The sequence below is a fragment of the Trematomus bernacchii genome, unplaced genomic scaffold (genome assembly GCF_902827165.1).
Source record: "Trematomus bernacchii unplaced genomic scaffold, fTreBer1.1, whole genome shotgun sequence".
Classification (NCBI taxonomy): Eukaryota; Metazoa; Chordata; class Actinopteri; order Perciformes; family Nototheniidae; genus Trematomus; species Trematomus bernacchii.
In genome coordinates, this window is record NW_022987616.1 from 3,360,307 (window position 1) to 3,381,037 (window position 20,731).

A 20,731-nucleotide genomic window follows, 5' to 3' on the forward strand; every position below is an offset into this window, starting at 1 on the left:
CAATGAGTGTTTAAATGTTTGATGTTGGATTTGTTGGAAAATATTAATATATCTGAAATAAAGAAATACATTCATCATAAATTCTTTATTGCATTATGTTTTTATTTTCAACACTGAAGCAATAATTTTATATCATAATATGATACAAAAATATCTAATATATTATATCATATATGATCACATACTGGGTATTTAGGATATTTTTGTATTAACAGTTATAGAGACTCTTATTTTGAAAGCAAATCCATTAAAGATTGCTATTGTGAATTATATAAATATAGGCATAGTGAGTCAACACAATACAGATGTATGTATTTTCCTTCTCATAAGATACAATATTTCACCCCCCTCTTTTTATCACTCTTCCACATATGATCTGTACACAGTGTGCCGGACCAGAGCAGCAGTATTCTCCCCCCCCCCCCCCCCCCTACATGCTCTCCAGTATCCAGATGATCTCCTGCAGCACTTCCACACACGGTCTTCAGCCGTGCAGTGGGAGGTCTGTGATTGTGGTTTCTACCAAACATGCCCAGTGGCCCTGCAAGTTGCCCCGGTGACGCTCTCGCCTCAGTGTGCCTCTCCTCCCGGCCCGACCACACTGCCCCTGTAACGACGGTGCTCGCATTACCCACTGGGTATAATTATTCTGCATTTTACTGCTCTCCATTCTCTCTCTCATGTTTCCTCTGCGTCTCCCTCTCAGCTCGGCTGGGTCTCGAGCACCGAGGTCCAGGCAGAGGGCCGCGGGCCGCTGCTTTGTGTTCACAACACGCTGAACGCCACTCACTGCACCGTGGCTCTGAACAGGTGGGGGGGTGGTGATGGGAGAGGGGTAAGGAGAACGAAAGGAGGGGGTGTTGCTCACTGGATGCCAAGGCCTCTGGGCCTGAGGGGAGGTGGGGGTGGAGGAGCGGCAGGAGAGGACCTTCTGTCCAGAAACCCACCTACCCACTCCTGCCCTTCTCTCATCACATCCACTCTCTCATATCATTTACAGTCTCTCAGTCCCTGGGCTGCAAGCAGGTCGTTTGTCCCGGCGCCACCACCTCCTTGTCCCTCTGCCTGCTGGAGGCGGGGTGCTTCAGAGCCGTCCACCACGGAGGAGAGGTGGAGGGGGTGAGAGCAGAAAATAGAATAAAAGATAGTCAGTTAAAAAAAACAAGAATGGAGTGCAGCAGGAAGGTAAAGACCCAAATAAACACACTGAAGGCCCTTATGCGGTGACACTTTTCAAGTCACCGTGCAGCGTGACACTATCCTGCTGTCACTCTGTCCCAAGGCCTGATGGGAAGACACAGTGGCGGTACATGGCTCACAGCCTGAAAATCAACATATGTACTCATCATCCTGCGCTTTTCAGGGAAGGGAGAATATTTCTCTTTCACAGCAAAACCTTGTCATCTTGCTATGATGGTGACCATTTCCCTCAGAGCTTGAGATTGGTACTGAGGCTTTGAGGGAGGACTGGAAGTGTGTGTGTGTGGGGGGAGACCAGTGTGTCGGCTATGATTAGAGTTCGATGTGGGCCCCTGCTGCCATTTCAGGGCTCGTCCTTTAGATAAACGGGGAACTGCACTGTCATTTCTCCCATGGGGGTCTGTCCCCCTGTCCTCTCCCGTCCTGACACAGGGAGGGATCGCCTCTTTCTCCAAGAGCCAGTGTCGAAGTGGACTGAGGGCAACAGGCTGGGGGAGTCTACAGACCTGTGGAGGCAGAGCGTCCCGCAAAGTGCCCACAATCAAAGTGACAGACGTAAGATGGAGGCAGGACTGAAAGAGGAAATCTCTACATTTGGCAACATTGCTTCTCCTGGCTGCAGCTTTCAAATACACACACATGTGCATTGAAATAACCCATACACACACACACTGAGCAGAGGAGGAGTTGAGACGATGAGGTTGAGCGGAAGCGTCGACTGAGCTCAACTTGATGGTTTTTGAAGTTTTTCTTCAGTTAGTGCTTGGGTGAGTGTGTGTGTGCGTCGATATTCGACGTGGGACAGAGCAGAGCAGAAAGGCAAAGAGTAGGAAAAAAAGGGGGTCTGCCCTGGGGTCACACACACACAAGCACACAAACTCAAACACACACACACACACACACACTTCTCGGGCTGCTGTGGCATGTTTGGAGCGGTGCCTCGTCAGATTAGGGCCATGCTGGCTGTGTTTGATGGCCAACCTGGACAGACAAGGCCTGCCAGGCACAAACTGCTCAGGCACATGATGTCAGGGCGGTCACACACACACACACGCACGCACGCACACACACACACAAAAATTATCCCGCGCCAGACCAAAGAGACAGATGACACCCAGCATGAAGCTAAAGCCAAATCTGTAAGCATCCGCTGCGATCCAGCTGGCTAGCCCTAGGGTACCTGTCTCTGCGAAGTGGAATCAGCGTCACCCCCGTGAGCTGTCAAATTAGCTCACAGGGCTGGAAATGCTGAAGAGATTTGGCCCCTCGTAGTAGAAGAGCAAAAAGAGGGGGGGAGGGAGGGTGGTGTTAAAACATGTTATTAATTCATCCTCCTGTTGGGAAAAATGTTTAAACTCCCAACAACATACATCGCAAAAGGTGGGCTCATCAGTGTGCTTAGTGATGGAGACAAAGGACACATGCACACACACACCTACACATGTGCACACAGCTACATTCAAACACAGGGGAAAAAAGGCAGTTATTGCATGCCCACATGCTCATTCACACACACACACACACACACACACACATATACACACACACACACACACACACACACACACACACACACACACACACACACACACACACACACACACACACACACACACAGTGCCAGGGGCAAGTTTTCAATTACTGCCAATGCTAAGCAGTCACCTGGGAGAGATGTACCATGTTTAAGTGGAAAGGCATTTTTTCCACCAAGATCTTTTTTTTTGTACCTCTTCTTGTCCCAGTTGTTAGACAGCTGTGAATGTCAGGCACATGATCAAAAATGACATGAAACAAAACATTTAATGTTTCCTCAGTGAACATTTACATCACAGGAAATGATCAAGGAAAGGCTGTCTGAGGAGTGAGATTTGAAACAACTGTTGACTGTGTGAAAAGTGCATGATTGAAAGCGCCCTGAGGATTAAGTTGTCAATCTTGTTGAAAGTAGACGGCGTAGCTGCTGTGCTGAAAAACTGAAAAATAGTTCATTTAGTTTCTGAGTAGTACAGCAACACTAAGGAAGACATCACACACTAAATGAACCTAAATACATAAAATACGTAAAGAAATTAAAGAAATCTAGTAAGAACTTGTGCGGTGCTTACCAACGGAAATAAGAAATGTAATTTATATTTTCAAAAGATTAAGCAACTGTGTAAATGACAAAAATTATATTTGCTGTAGACTAAAAGTGAATTAGGAATTTACAAGGATATAACCTTATTAAACCTTAACATTAATGGACCAATAATTTACACACAGCACATTGACTGCCTAAACTCTGTCCTTTGGGCCTCACAAAAACACATTTCATGTGACTGTTTAAGGGCATTTTAGGTATAATTTTACGAGGGAGGAAAGAAATTAAATTATGTTTTTAGAACCCTCAGGAAATCCTTTCCAAAATAAAGTATTTAAAAATCCAAAATGTCCTTAAGAAAGGTCACATGAGATGCAAAATTTGGTTTTAAATGTAGCATTTTCTTAAAAATAAAATAAAATACTTTCACTATAACTAGTACATTAAGCTATTTCCAGGAATCTTCCGAGAAAACGATAGACTCAAAAAGTAATGTAGAACGAAGATTACTTCAACATGAACAGCCTATTGTTATTTTCATTGTATCTCATTATGTAAGCACCACTGCCTGTGATGTACCTAGCTCAAACATTAATTGGTACAAAAGCGGCTTTGTTCATTTCTGTCTCATTCATTAATAACTGTATATTGTGCACTGCCTGTGATCTATTCAGGAGGAAGAACTGCTCACTTATTCTAAGAAGTAGATAAATAAAAGATGGCAGCCAAGTCTTTTTTAAGTCCTCCTGGACCCACCGTGTCGGACTCTAATAGCCACAGCAGGTTCACTGAGTGTGAGGTGACATGGACAATAGTGAGGAGGATCGGACTGCCAACAACAACACTGCTCCCTGGTGTGTGTGACAACATGTTGACCCCTCTACAGCCTGCCCTGAGACAGACCTGTGTGTGTGTGTGTGTGTGTGTGTGTGTGTGTGTGTGTGTGTGTGTGTGTGTGTGTGTGTGTGTGTGTGTGTGTGTGTGTGTGTGTGTGTGTGTGTGTGTGTGTGTGTGTGTGTGTGTGTGTGTGTGTGTGTGTGTTGTGTGTGTGTGTGTGTGTGTGTGTGTGTGTGTGTGTGTGTGTGTGTGTGTGTGTGTGTGTGTGTGTGGGTGGGTGGGTGGGTGGGTGAGTGTGAGGGTTTAAGATGGAACCTGACAGGAGTTTAGCGCTGATGACCACCGTGGCGAGAGATGGCAGCACTCCTCCTTCAGGGAGACGCTGTCACTCTTTGTGTTTGTATGGGTGGGGGTGTGTGATTGTTCTTTACTTGCAGAACATCTCCAGGCTCCAAAAGTGACATTCCTCTGCAAAATGTTTCTCAATATGTCTTTGGAGAAATATATATATATATTTTTTCTTTGTCACTTTTTGCATTTTTTATAAATAAGGACATTATAACTTGAAACATAATGTAAATTGTGCTATTTAAATAATGTTCACCTGGTATCCCCATCATTTTTCTCTCTGAAGGGTTACAAATTGAGATGTACATAACTCTGGGAATTCATGGATATATATTTATTTTCCGTACTTAACCAGCTTAGTCCAATTTAAGTTTGAAACTTATTTTGCCGACTAGGGCCAAAAAATAAATAATTAAATTAAATATAATACAGAAGCATACATCAGATTGAACAACAGAATACTCAGATAAAATGTATATATATATATATATATATATATATATATAATTGTCCCTTCATATTTTGTCTGTAAAGCTTTTGCTGTGATCAATAGGACACTCTGGAATCAATGATTGATTTAATTAGAAATCAGAGTGAGAGTACAGTTAAAACACTTGAATGGTGGACAGTAAATAAAATATGAAAATGTATATTGTCTGGTTTTATTTTTAATTGCATACAACATGTTGAAACAGCTTCACAAATGCAGTGCTAAAAACTGTCATCTTTGAACGTGCGGCAAGTTATGGATTGCAGCTTTAAGGCACTGCATCGACCTCATGGTTCTTCTCTCCTCTTCTCTTCTCTTCTCTTCTCTTCTCTTCTCTGCTGATGTTTTGTCCCTGGAGGAGCTCTCTTAATGTCTTTGACTAAACTTCAGCCAGTCTTGGCAGTGACGGTGCCCCATAGGAACACAGTTGAGAGGAGACCAATATGATTGTAATGGAGGGTTTGAGGGCAGGGTCTATCACACTGTGTCACCTATAAAAAGCACAAAAGCCAACTGGCGGGGTGCATACCACTCCTGGCTACATGGATACAAAAAGTAATCTAAGCTATTCAACACTTCTATGGAGAGGGGACGTTTCCATTTGTGTCTTCCTGTTCACCACTGAAGCATTGCATACAGCGGTGACACATTAGCTGTTGAGGGGATATATAAGAAAATACTTTAGACTTATCCTAATAATGAAGAATGTACTAGTTTTGAAAGCGTGCAGAGATCCTTTAATTTGATGACATTCACAGTAACTACAAACGTTCAGTCATACATGATTGATATTTTTCAGATTAAACAGCCTAATTGACATTTTAACACACAGATCATTAAGAGTGGAGAGAGTGTATCATGTATTAATGATAACATGAACTCTTAAATATAGACTTAATCATACCATAACAACAATATCGATAAAAATGCTGAGACAGTTTACCCTGAAACACAAGTATGATTGGCATGTCATTAGCATTGCAACTGCAGAACAGTGTAACATGACATTAAGACAAATAACACACCACATTAACACCATGTCAGCACTTGGTCTTAACATTTGACTTGTATCTATACATCTGTGTACGTACATGTGTGTGTGAGGCGTCATCACATGCTCCCGTCCCTGGGGTTAGACGATGAATGAAGGCTGTACAGAGGAGCATGACAGCCGTGAAAGTCACAAGGGGAGACCGCCAGCGCCGTAAAGAATGCAAAGTTTCCCCCCCTCTGGGTATGACCTGAGTGTCCATGGACATAATATATATATATCTCTGTGAGGAAGTACAGTGTATGTAGTGTGTGCGTTAACCGAACATATGTTTTTCTGTGTTCTGTGAGCATGTGTGAAGCTGATCCTGGAGCTAAATGCCACACAGTGGAGTCTATTGTTGGTCCTATCCTCAACAGCATCTTTATCGCAGCCTCCCACCTACACCCTGAGGCAGGCAGTGTGTGTGTGTGTGTGTGTGTGTGTGTGTGTTTCTTCAGGATTTCACTTCAAAGACTCGTGTTTTTCGAATAGGTCAAATTTAGTTAAATGCTGAGGCATCTTTGAGATGAATTGATACTCCACCGTGTGTGTGTGTGTGTGTGTGTGTGTGTGTGTGTGTGTGTGTGTGTGTGTGTGTGTGTGTGTGTGTGTGTGTGTGTGTGTGTGTGTGTGTGTGTGTGTGTGTGTGTGTGTGTGTGTGTGTGTGTGTGTGTGTGTGTGTGTGTGTGTGTGTGTGTGTGTGTGTGTGTGTGTGTGTGTGTGTGTGTGTGTGTGTGTGTGTGTACACACCATTAGAGGATCAGGAGGTACAGAGATGACTTTGTGTGTTCCTGTCCAAATGTCAATTTCACACCAGCCTTGTTTGCGGGTGTTTTTTCCGAGAGGCCCGCGATCAGCTGTGTGTCATGTGCTGTTAAATGTTGCCTGAATGAGGAGTGTGTTTTGCTTTTTTATGGAGATCAAATGCTGTTAACGCTGTGCTCAAAACACACAGTGTGTACATCTGTGACTATCCCTCTGGGTCACTCACTTCAGGCAGGATCTTAACCATTTTGTAATGGACATACACTTCCTTTAATAAGTTTAAACATCAGTAATGTATTTCTACTCTACTACCACGCTTTTCACTGTCACTTCTGACATGCAACTGTTGGATTTGAGGCTCTGAATGGAGGCCCCTGGCCCTTCACTCTGACAACAAGGCCCACTGGCTATTGTACTACAGGGAGGCTGTAATTCATTTCATGGGATACAGCCAGTGGAAATAAAAGCGGCCCTTAACAGCACACACTCTGCAAATTGGAAAATTAGCTTGTCTTTAACCTTTCAGCGATCTGTTTGTCTTCTGCTTATCCATGCCTGTCACTGTTAAACACACACGCCTGCGTACTCAAAACACTAAATCTACCCTTGAGCTGAAGTTCTTTTATATTTGAACTGTTGTATTATTTTGTGAGAAAACATATGAATTGATTTTAACGGTTTAGATTGCTGCCTTTACTACACTTTAAACTGCAAGAAATGGGTTAAGGATGTCTCTCAATCTTTGAAAATGGCTTCATTTTATTCACAAATAAATGTCCATGTATACAATATGATGTGAACATGCAAACACTTGTGAAGAGCAAATCCTCTAGTAAGGTAATGAAAGTGTTTTAAAATTATTTAAAATGTTACGAGACGAATGTAACACCATACATCGTTTTAATTTCTATCATGTATTTCTCTGTATTTGATATTTGTCGGACGAAAAGCTTCTATCTACAGACACAGAATGACTCAGGTCAGAAGCACTGATGGCGTGTGTGTGTGTGTGTGTGTGTGTGTGTGTGTGTGTGTGTGTGTGTGTGTGTGTGTGTGTGTGTGTGTGTGTGTGTGTGTGTGTGTGTGTGTGTGTGTGTGTGTGTGTGTGTGTGTGTGTGTGTGTGTGTGTGTGTGTGAGTGTGAGAGAGTTGGCGGGGGACTGTCTCTGCCAGATTGTAGCTCTATGCCCTTAGTCCAGTAGATAACCAGTCAGCAGTGAAGCCACCCTCGTAGCACACGTACTCAAAGAGTGAAATGTGTTTCTGCTTCATAATCACGTCCCTTCAAAATAGTATAGTGGAAGATAAGCCACAGAAGGATCATGGACTCTCAAAAGATGGACCTTATATTTTCATCTGACAATTTGAGCTACTTTCTGAAACAATAATCCAAGATAATGCCCATTTTATGCAGCAGTTGGCCAGTGAGTTTCAAATTCTTGACACAATCATTGAAAGTCATTTTTCTTTCCTACAAACAAGCGCACAAAATAAAGACTTTCCAAAACATACCCATACTGTATAATATAAATGATTATCATGCCTGGCCATTCTCTATGACTGCAGGCTTTAAGTGGGGTTGTTTGGATGCTTTTTTTTAGACAAATGATGGTTGGATTAATCTTTAAAATAGAAACAGAGCATTGTTAAGAAAAATACCTTGTATCTGTGTTGTTTGTGTGTTGTTGGATTAATCCCTGCCCAGGGCAAACTGGTGACTCTTCAGGGAGAGTTTACATTTAAATTACTGGAACTTAAGCGCTTCACCTAAATTGTCTTCAGATGGATTCTCCTCTCTCTTTGTAATGAAATCAAATCTTGTAGTTTTTATGGGGAACGTATCGTGCCAGGTCATTCCTCACAGCATTCGTCTGTCAGCCGTCACCACAGCCCCGTCCTCATTAAAAAATAACTAGCTGGTTTTCACACAAGAATGATAAAGTGAGGGGGGTCATTAAGTTAACAACTCATATTCAAAGTTAATGATATGAAACCTTGTTTATGTTCTATTACATTGTCGACATCGGGCCCTTGTTTTTCTAATCATTAGGGAAATGAGACGCGTTACAAAGGGAGAGTGCTCTGCATTTAACTCCAGGTTTAAATAAATTAGTCATCTCAAATTAAAACCAAAGTGTTATAATGAAAAAGGAAGGGGGAAAAAAATCACCGCCATGGTGACGTATGCAGATGAGATGGAGGAATATGCAAATTGGGAGACTGTTGCTGTTTTTCTCATGGAGGTCAAATTACAGTAAATGGCTGAGGGCAGTGCTCTCTGCTCTCTGCCCACCCAGGAGTCTCTCTATTAGCTGCTCAACCCCCCCAAAACCCCCAACAGCCCCTCAGAATATCCTCTATGCCTATTTCAAATGCCATCCTCCCTGTGCTGCATTTTATTTTCAAGTACACCCCCCTGTCACAGGGTTTCAGCTGCAATTACTTTTAGTATCACTTCTCAGTAAGAAGTCCACTTCCCTGGAGGCCTCCTATCAGAACCTATTACAGCGGGGGGGCAGGCTGAAGTTAAGTGGCATGACCTGTGGGTTGGATGGAGCAGAGGGGGGGGGGGATAAATGTATGGCTAATTTGTGGAACATTTGAATAAAGGGATGAGGATTGTGACGGGGCCGGCCACACAATGTGACGCGAATGAGAAGTCACTTGAAGGATAAGCGTACCATAGCATGGAAGCACTTTAATAGTGAAGTTAAAAAATGTTTTACATTTAATAATATTTTTTAACATTTTCGACCTACTGCTACAGGATCGTTTTCTGAACTCATTCAGCTGAGTGGGTCCCCTCTTCTTCGCTTTTTCGCCTCCTTCGCCCGTTATTCACCTCTTACCCCCAGGCCAAAACCATAACCCCATGAATGGGTGCATGACCACACACACACACACACACACACACACACACACACACACACACACACACACACACACACACACACACACACACACACACACACACACACACACACACACACACTCGTAGACTGGAAAATGCAAAGAAGCTGCAGCTGAGGTTGATCAGCAGAAGGGGTGAGGAGCAATTGAGGCGGCTAATTCAACAACATTTATCCGTGTGTGTGCGTGAGAGAGACTTAAGGTGCAATCTTGTGCTATCTCCTTGCCCCGGGTCACACATATGTACTTAAGCACCATCGTGCCGAATCAGCCACCCATCTCTCTGATTGATGAGCTGAGTAGTTGCATCTCGTAAAAACTCTGTTCTCGCTGCACACCTGGGATCCTTATGCAATCCCAAGTGAGGCTGCAAGAGAAAGAAAGACAGAGGGAATAAAAAGCTCAGGAAGTTTTGCCGGCATAAATGCATACATATGGTAAACTGGTATTTGCAGATTCACGTAAGTGATCTAAAGCGCTCTGAGGCACAGTTTGAGGTAAGCAATCAAACAGATGTTTGATTCAGTTAAAATAATGATGTCTCTTCCACAGATGGTGACGAAAGAGAAGATCAGCATATATTTCCATAGGACCGTGAGAGAAGCATTCGCTAGCTAATCAAAAAGTTAAAGGAGAATCCTATTTTATTACAACTTTGGTTTTATTTTCTAAGCAATAACTGTGTTTACATTCTTTAATTTAGTTTATGGGAAGATACACCTTGTGCCATTACTGAATATGGGACTATTTTACGACCGTTGCCATTTTTATATCGATTCATTCAATCTTAGCCAGCTGTGTGTTACTAATAGGAGAGATTAACTGAGAACATACTTCCTTTTTTACCTCTCTACAACCTCTACTAGCATCAAAACATGTTTGAGAAAACACAAGTAGCCCATGCTAGGGTCCCCACATTGTATCTCTGTTGCCAGCTTAGCCCTACATGTAGTTATCTGTACAAGTGTACGTTAGCTAGCTTCAGTCGTGTTTGGCTAACCTTGCTAACCTTGGGTTTTGTCTATAACCTGTATGAGGTTCTGGCTCTCCATGTTTCCTGCTCCTTGAGAGGTAAAGTTACATTTCTGTCCTGCACGTCAACAGGAACGACTTTACTGCAAGAACGTGTTGTGAAAAACACATGCGCCCCCTCCCTCCTTGTGTCCGTCATAGCTGCATCCTTGCTCATACACTCGTGTAATTGCAATAGACAATCAGATGCCATCTTTATAGGCGCATGGTACAACTGTCACATAGTGTAAGGCCGCGATAAAGCACGGCCGATAAGTCCTGTCAAAAGATCTTACGGCATGCTAACGCTCCCTTCACCACCACGCAGTGTTGATTGTTCCTCTGAATCAGTCAGCCAGAGACGGGGGTCCTGTTCTGAGCAGATGTCGCGGCCGATGCGCTTCCGTCTCCCTGATGTGGTTAATAAGATTTAATGAAGGGTGGTGGCCGCTGCATGGCTGTTTGTTGTTGCGTGGGTGGAGCGGATCTGATATGGTTAGTAAACCCAAGGTGACAAAGGTGTTGGGATATGATGAGGAGGTGACATCGGGTAAAAGCTGAACACTTGACTTCCAGGGAGAAGGGAGGCCCGGCCTGCTGGCTATACTCGGACCCCAGGAATAGACCCTTGCCCCCAGAGGCCTATCGCTGTCACACAGAAAAGCAATAGCCTCCGATATTGTCCAGCTATGATCCCAATGAATCTATTAGTCCACGTCTCCTTCAAAATCTTGTAGTGTTGCTGGAAGATAGAACAGTCAGATCATCATATTACTACTACGGTGACTGGTCGGTGACACATGATGACATGCAACAAGGTTTCAAAACTTTGATTCGTCGACACAGTTCAGCGATCTTGTCGAGGTGTTCCAGGCTAGTTCGATAAAATCTTGATTTCAATCATGTGTCAGACTGCATGATATCAATTTAAACTTTAAAGGCATGCCATATACTGTATAATATTTAGTTTGTTCTGGCGGATCGTACTGTAGCAGCACATTATAACACTGTGTTCAGTACAAAATGGGTATTTTCAACAAAATACAGAAACGTACTGTTACCAAAAGAGAGTTGAGCCATTCAGTAAAAATGACCTTCTCTTAATTTGCTTTTAATGATATGTTGGTTTTCTTGCGCTTCTTCTAGATTGCATAAAAGTGCTTCGATGCATCTCTGTATATTATATTGTGCCAAATGTAGGCTCATTATCTCAGTGTATTGGCCTTTAAAGAACAACGTATTTAATGTTTTGCAGATTAAGTGGGTCTTTCCAAATTGTAGGAGTCAGCAATGAAGACTGAATTCACACTTAAAATATAACTTTTTCATTTCAGTTAAACCTGAACTACAGTTGAAGCCACCAAAAGTTTTCACAGCTTTTTAGACCTCTGCCCCTTTATGCCCAGCTGGAGAGAGACAGAGACAGAGTAATCAGCAGATACTGATGATAATCCTACCTGGTGAGGGAGAGGTCAAAGGTCAACAAGGCTGCCGGGGGCACAGTTGGTAAAGTGGGTGGCTCTTGAGTGTGTCGATCCAGGCCCCCCCCCCCCTGCAGAGTGGAGCTCCTCTCCCCTTCAGAAGTGGGGGGGAAGGTCACCTCTAATTGGCTGCTCTGTCCTGGTCACCTGCTGGGCCTCGTCCCTGCGTCCGGCTCTGACTGAGAGACCTCAACACACCAGCTTTTTAGAATTCTGCCAACAGTCAGCACAGTGACACACAACAAAAGAGGACTTTCAAAATGACTGACAAGATATATTTTAGAGTTGGATTTAATTTCAAGTACTTTGAAGAATATCCTGGAGTATATTTATTTACACTAAAAGATGAAAATATGACCACTTTAACATTTTTGGATTACATTTTTCAATCATTTGTGATGATCAGTTCATTTGAATTCAGGACAATTTTCTACACATGTTATCAGTTTGTCAGTTTATCTGTGGAGTTAGGTACATTTCCTGTTTTGTTAAACCTTTTTTTTGGCCTTTTGGCTCTGGCAGTCTGATTGACAGATGAAACTTAAAATATAAATGTACTTATTTTATTGACAATTATGTAAAATTCAACATCAATTAAAAAATGCTACAGTAAGTGAACAAATGCATGCAAACATATTTGAAAGCATCTGTTTTATAGTGTAGAGCTGTACTTAACTACCAATGGGCACAGGGTGTAGATACGTAAATAACTTTTTTGCCTAAAAATAAAGTACAGTTTCTTCTGTAACCATAGCAACACCACAAATACTAAGTGCATAAAGAACAACTTGCCCAGAAGCAACTTTTGTGGGCTCGAGCTTAATTAATTACATTTCTGAAATAAGAACAACTGTGTGACGATGCACATTGGAAACAGCATTCCAACCAAATGTTAACATAACGAGAGGACAAGGGCTTCTTTAACGCGAAACCACATCATAAAGTACCCCAACGAGTCACAAGGCTCTCTCAAATGACTGCAAGCTGTTTTTATCCCTCACATCTTCACAACACTTGCCGCAAACACACAGCAGGCTGTCTTAACGGAAATCCATTGAACTCTGTCTTGTGGCTGGTTTTCGCAAAACAAATTCAAAAAGGATGCTTCACACTGACAAATCTGCAGAGAAAAGGGGTCATGAGCTGTGGATGCCTTTGATTTATTTGCACCAGATGAACATTGTGAATCTAAGTAACAGACACAAAATATGAGGAGCATGTTAAGATTGGGGAAGGGGAAAAGTGTGACTGAAAGCATTTTAAAGTTACAATTTGAAGATCTCAGTAATTGTGGAAATAACTGAAAGTGTGCTTTTGGAATTTAAATCCCAACTGTGCATTGCCTATGGTTTTTCCCTACAAACGTCGCCACCAGCTATTTATATATTTCATTTTTTTCCTGCAACTTACTTGAACTTCTATGTTTTTTGGACTATTTAATCTTTTCATGTTAAGTAAAGTGTGTGTTGAATTGTTCGAGGAGCCTGAAACTTAATTTTCTTGTCTTCAAAAACTACACTTTTGCACATTTGATAAAGAATTGGAGTCCAGGCACTACATCCAATACCACACATGCAGTTGGGCCATTGTCAATCAACATTGTGTTACCTTAACTCAATGAGATTTATTTTTTAATGACTACTTATCATTAACAGGTCCTGCCCCCACAGGCACGACTTGGCCTGTTAATGGTGATAATAGCAAACACCCAGCCAGCAGCAGTAAGGCTTTCTGAGGCACGGATCATTGTTCACATGTCACTAAAAGATCCCTCGGCCTCTGGGTGCTCTTTTCCCTCTCTCTGTGGCCTCCCTCCCTCTCTCGCTGCCTCCCTGCGTCCTTCTCTCTCCAGCAGCCCCGTGGGAGCGCAAGGGTTGAAATGACACACAGTGGCTGGCTGTCGCCCAGGGGCCCGGGTTCTGGCCTTGGCTGGCTGGATCTGTGTGGCAGCTGGTGAGCCCGCTGCCCTCCCTCTGGCCTGCAGCATCAACAGTGGTGGTAGTGGGACTGATTGGAGCCTCACTCTGATCTCTGACTCTGAGCTGCTCACTGCTGCCCACACGACTGGTGGAGAGGCAGTGGGACGCAGAGGATGCAATCAGGAACACTCACACTAAACTGTCCACTGAAATGGCTGCATGCAAGAAATCTTAAGAATAAAATGTCCTGAAAGAGATGTGAGCTGAGAGATGACAGAACAATGTGGACTCAGTGACTGTGCACATTATGGGGTTATGGTGTTGAACCAGTAACCACTTTTATTTGGACAAACTGTTGCTGTAAATGCATTGATATGGCAGGAAGGACGCTGCTTTTCCTAAGGACATAATGCACTGTCAGTTAAGTAACATTTTATTAAGTCTTGATTCCATTACATGTTCATAGCTCAGATTAAACAAAACAAAAATAATCACCATTTATAAATAGAAACACCTTTCAAACAAGCTAGCAGCACTTCACTTCAAAACCGTACAGCCTTCCCTTTGTAAACAACTTCCAAAAGTCCCACAAAATAATAATAAAAAAAAGAAATTAGACCAATGTCGCTGTCTCACATTTTTGCTTCATACTGATTCAAGGTTAAGACACCAAACCCCCCACGAATATTGTAAGCAGGAAGGAAAATATTGAGAGGTTAAGATAACCTTCTTTCTTCCACTTCCAACTAATTGTTAAAGTCAGATGTTAATGGAAAAAGCAATATAATAAAAAATGAAAATGAAGTGAATTTCATTTTTATTAGCAGGCAATCCCTTAAAGGAGTTTCAGTACCTCAAGCTGTTAGGCGTTAGCTCTTCCTGGTTAAACAACATTTAAAAAGTCTAACAGGAAGTGTACAGGTTTGCGACCGGGACAAGACATTAAGGCAGGAATCGTGAAATAAAAGATGTTGGATACAGATGTGGAAAAGTCCTCAGATAGGGATGATGATGTAAAACACTTTTAGATATTTTGCCCAGGTCTGGTCCAGAAGACAGACCAGCTCGTAATGTATCATGCTGGGAGGGGGGGGGGGTCTCAGTGGTGTTTGCTGGTGTAGATTCTGTTCCTCAGCACAGCGAGAGGGGGGAGGTGGTGTCGGACGCCGGGGCAGCGCTGAATGTGGTCGAACCATCGGGCCACATTCACATACTGCTCCTTCTCCTGGACTGACAGATCCACCTGGGTGAAAGAGAAAGGGGTTTTTATATAAAGAAAAAAAACGTTTTTGTAATATATACAATATATACAATTTGCTATTAAAGGGCATAGTGCTGTAATAAATTAAATACATTTCTTTTGGACCAGCCAATATTTATTTGGAGCTGAAACAATTTGTTGACCAAAGAAAAATAATCACAAATATTCATATAATCAATTAATAATTTAATCCAATAATTCATTTTTTCCGCTAATACGGCATAAAATGCTGTTCCAGCCTCTTACATATTAAGATTTCGTGCTTTTTCTTTGTATCTTAAAGATAAACTGAATATATTTGGGTTTTAGACTGACAAAAACTAGACATTTAAAGACACAAACTGGGATCTAATATTTTCACAATTGTTATTGACCATTATTTTGTAAATGAAGGATACATATTTCATTTTTTTGCTTCTGACTTTTTCAGATTTGAGTTTCTTTTGTTTTTGCTAAAATACTTTGACTTCTTCAGGCTTCAAGTTAACTGTACTGTACGGCTTATTCACACCATTAAGGAGCTATCCGTTTAAAAATAACGTCATATTAATATTTTCTTGTTATTCTTCAATTTGGTGCTAAAATAAAACAAAAAAGGATAATACCAGAACTTATTGGGACATCTTTGGAAAAATCGTATTAGACGTGTTCCTTTTCATTCTCTCATTAACTGGACTGAGACAACCTCCAGGGTGGGGCTCGCTGACCCCGTGTCCCCGAGGTTAAAACCTGCACTGATTGAAACCAAAGTGACGCTCTTCTGCCTGGTGGCGGGGGGGGCAACCTTCCATCTCCGCCACAACCACTGACATCTCTCAACATGTGAGCGCTCCCTCCCTCCCCCCGTCCCATCCCGTCTCCCCCATTTCTGGTCTCACTTTCTTTGAATACTGGAAGGCATAACGAACTTCCTTTTCCCTGGTCTGAGGCTAAAGACATCACTTTGTGCCACATCGCTTTACTTCTCTGAAGAGAAGTGGGAATGTGTTTATAACCAGTGCGTTCTTTGCCAACTTGTTCTCGGTACCCTTTGGCCATATGACTGGTCTAATTGTGTGTTATGCGCTGTGACAAATTGCTTATTAAAGTTGCGGTTTGACTGAAGTGAGTGCTGATAGGGAGGGAAAGGATGGATGAAGGGATGGATGGAGACCTTGGAAAATGGTGGTGAGAACGGCGCAGAGACACATCAAATCAATCACATTTACCCCTCAATGTTCAATTTCATGTGACTGTAGAAAACTAGGGACATATAACATCTACGTCTTTCCAATTTAAGTGTCTTTTTTTAAGTTTCAGTCATTTTAACTTAAAAAAAGATTGAAATGTGTCTTAGAAGTTCACCTGAATTGGCAACAGTTTATCTAAATACACATAAGTTAGGTTACATATAAGTTAAATATAAAATGTACCTTTTTTTTTTTAAAGTGAAAAGTTAACTCTGACCCTAAGCTAACTTGAACCAAATCCAAATCTCCTTTAACCATCTTGCTTCTTTTAAGACTCAGCAATGTTAAAATGATAATAACCTACCAAATCTGAATGGTGTGACACTTAAAAGATGTTAAAGAAAATGCACTTACTATGATTGGATGTATTCCAAAGTACATGAAAGTGTCCGCTAAGGTGAACTGGTTGCCCGCCATGTAGACCTTGTCTTGCAGGTAGAGGTTGAGGTCCTGCAAGAAGAATGTTCACAACATTACCAGCTATGCAAATGAGGTCATTAATTTATGCATCACGGAACGCATTTCTATGTAAACACGCTTGTCTTGACACAACTGATGAATGCATTAGGGGGGGAAATTACATTTACATGAATCGCTAATGAAGAGACTGTTGTTGTTGTTGGCCATGACTTATATTGCATCTCACTAAACACTGTTATGGATTTATTGTACAAATTGACTCTTTAAGGCATTGCTGACAAAAAAAAGAGAAGGCGAATATATGCAGCTCCTTGAAATACAATGTATATTAAAATCTCTTTATGGACAGATCTTCAGTATAAGGGGGAATGACAGCAGGTTCGTTAACCTATATATCTGTGTGTGCGTGAGGTCCGTGAGTCCTAGCTAGCGTGTGTGTCTGTGTGCTATGTGGGTAGGAATAATATGTAACCTGAGGGGGTTTAGCATCCCTCCCCATAACTGGCGACCTAGCACAGATGCTGTACAAAACAGGCTATTTGTTTACTCCACTACCAAATGACTACAACTCGCTTCTCTAATGAAGCCGTCCTAAACTTGGGCATCGTGATGTGTTTTTCTCAGTCCATGTCTGTGCAAAGTCGTGCATGGAAGTGCTGGTCCCAGGGGAAGGGACCATCTTTAGCACTTGTACATTGTGCGAAGGGAACACTCCACGCACACAGAGCATCTTGGGGGCAAATGGAGTTATTGTGCGGCAAGAGTGGGTGATGCCAAACAAGGCATGAAGACGGCAGACTTCCTCCCCTTCCACAGTTAGACCCTGGCTTCTCCTAGCCTACAGCCATGGAGCTGAAGCCCAGTGGAGCATCAGAGGACAGGCAGCTCTCCTTCCACCCCCACCCAGCACATGGAGCTCCAAACCTGGGTTCTTCTCCACCTGCCCCCGCCTCAACTGCACACTCTTATTGTAGATACATTTGGATAAAGCAAAGCAGGCAAAGTTTATAACATAATTTACACAGACTATTACTCCACAACAACCGGGTCAGGGGCAGAAACTTTCTGAAACTCATAACAATATGAACAAATGTCCAATAATTAGTTTTTGCCCTTTGGGTATGTTGTGTACAGGCAGGAAAAGCACAGCTGTTCATTTTTACATTACACAGAAATAGAACTAATATATAAATATGAATACCCCAAAGTATATTTGCATTACTATTGCAATGCATTATGTCTCTGGGCACATTTCTTTGTGATATACTTTTCTACTCTTGACAGTTTGTGACTGCTGTCAGAATACTCCACAGACACTTCTCTATTTTAACCTCACAGTTACTGTCTCAATACAACGTTGAACTGGTCCTGTGCGTTCAGGCAACCATTGCTGTCCCCCCCAAGCTCAGATATTTCTAAATTAAGAAGTTTGAATACCATAAGGCTAAATGTGAAGGGAGATTCTTGTGCAAAATAAAGTATGTATTCTTCCTTTAAATTGTGTAATGCAATACATCTATTCAAGATGTTGGTGGTCTCCTTTGACTAAAGACAGTGAGAACTGACCTTGGTGTAATTGGCTGTATTCTAGAAAATGTTGCTTCATAAAACCAAACAACTGCTGTGGCGGCAGGAAGCCACCCTGCACTAGCCTAATTGGTTTAAGGTGACAGACGTTCCCCAATATTCATTTAACTTTGGGTTCGGGGCGTGTTTATTATCCCATGACATGAGTGACAAGATGCCCACTTCAGAAACAGGTCTCCACTATGAGCTATTCTTATTTGCATCCTGGGGTGAGAAAGTTTAAGAAGTCCTGCAGACAGTTTCTGTGTCTGGACAATTTAATGGGAGATGACTAGTGTGCTTGAGAGAAGAGTGTTAAAGACGGAGCTAGAGCAGCGGGACAGGACAGGGGGCACCAGGCACCAGAACTGAGCTGCTCAGGGCGACTTCCTTCTGTAAGTGGCACCATTAAAATATTTAAGAGGCCTGTCCAGATAACATGCTGCCACACAGCATGACTCCTCAGCCATGCCACAACAGTGTGTCATGCTGAGAAGCACACGCACACACACACACACGCACACGCACACGCACACGCACACACTTCATGCTGACATGACAGTGCCAAGAGGCGCCCAGCGTCCAGCAGACCAGCGGCTGCCGATCCATTTCACGCTGACTGGCGTCAGGCACATTAAAGTGTTTTCCTCTGTCGTGTGGGGCCATGTCACTGAGGGCCATACATCAGTCTGTATTCCTGTTGCTGGAGTTTTAACAAGACAAACACACACACAGTAGCCTCACTGGTGTACACAGAGAGTGGATGTGAGAGAAACTAAAATGCAAAAGTAGGGAATGATTTCTTTAAATGATTGTCCTTTCACAAATCCTAACTTGGGAACAACCAATACAATCTGGGATAATCGTAGGTACAGTTTCATCAGAGTCTTAAGTTATAATACAACAGCTATTGCAATTCGGAAACAACAACAATTTCTTCTTCTCTACCTTCAGGATGGCCTTTGTGTCTTCCTTCGTGCATCCATCCAGCTTGGTGACCCTGTACTCCAGCCACTGCTGCACCACAGCCCTGCTCTCTGCAGAGTCTCCCAGCAGGTTTGGGCGCTTTGCCTCCTTCACCAGGTGAGAGGCGATGGTCCCCAGCCCTACCAGAGGAGGACCATTGTTATTCTGTAGCACAGGCACCTGCATGGAGAGGGCAATGAGATGGAGACAGTGAAAAACCGAGACATCTATTTATTCATTCAAACTCAGACACAATTAACTATCAGACATCATCTTTGCTTTAAACATCCTTTAAAGGTGCTTAATGTTGATTTAGTTCTAAACACAGAAAAAAGCACCCTTGATCACTTTACACGTATTAATAAAGTAGTATGCATCTGAAGAAGTGTCTAATAGATGCATGTGAATATCCATTTTTCATTTATTAAAATTAATTAAGTAAGATAATTTATGGTGCTACAGAAAGTGACAGCTCTCCTCTCATCAGTTGACTTTAATGGACGGGCATGCGCACAGCATTGAGCTATTTCCATTGTGCTGAGTTGTAGAAATAAAACATCTGGTATTAAATGTTTCAGCCTGGTTTTTAGTATCGTTATCAAGCCCAACTGACGACAACACTACTGACTCAAGACTGATAGTAACATTTAGAAAAGCCACTGAACTGCCAGTATTGTAATAACACATGACTAGCTTGTTAGCACTCTCTAGCTAGCTACTGTGTGCTAATTACATAGCTTACAAGCGTCCTATAAGATAAAACACCGGTTTAAAGACAACATTGGACCCAACAAGGATGTATTCTCGTGTCACCTTTTTGTCCCCCTGTGTGCTGTACTTGTTCGGCTTTTTCAATCCTAAATATTTCTCCAGCGATGATAGCTCCCGTAACGCCATGTTTCTGACTGTCGGAGGGGCAGTGCCGTGTGAGTGCGATCTGATTGGCTAAAATACTCAACTCCTGCCCACTATGATTTGACTGACGTGCAAATGAACCAATAGCAACACAGTAAGCAAGTGTGTCACAACATTGCATCAGTGGATGAGCCATCATCTCTTCAAATAAAAATATATAATTGAATAAAATTGAGTAAGTTAATTATTATGAAAATGAATGGCAAGCCTCAATATAATAATAATATAATAATAATAATACAAATAATAATATAACAAATATGATTTCATTCCTTTTTATTTTCATAGTTTGTATTAATTA

General features: G+C 42.2%; 1 protein-coding gene across 1 annotated transcript; it reads right to left on the reverse strand.

The window, feature by feature from the left end:
* Positions 1 to 14,366: 14,366 nt before the first annotated feature.
* Positions 14,367 to 20,436, reverse strand: eef1e1 (eukaryotic translation elongation factor 1 epsilon 1). Its single transcript, XM_034132635.1, has 4 exons — positions 20,329 to 20,436; positions 19,498 to 19,695; positions 16,918 to 17,013; positions 14,367 to 15,316 (listed from the first exon to the last, which is right to left on the reverse strand). The coding sequence occupies exons 1-4, from the start codon at positions 20,410 to 20,412 to the stop codon at positions 15,173 to 15,175; spliced, it is 522 nt and encodes a 173-aa protein (XP_033988526.1). The 5' UTR covers positions 20,413 to 20,436; the 3' UTR covers positions 14,367 to 15,172.
* Positions 20,437 to 20,731: the final 295 nt, after the last annotated feature.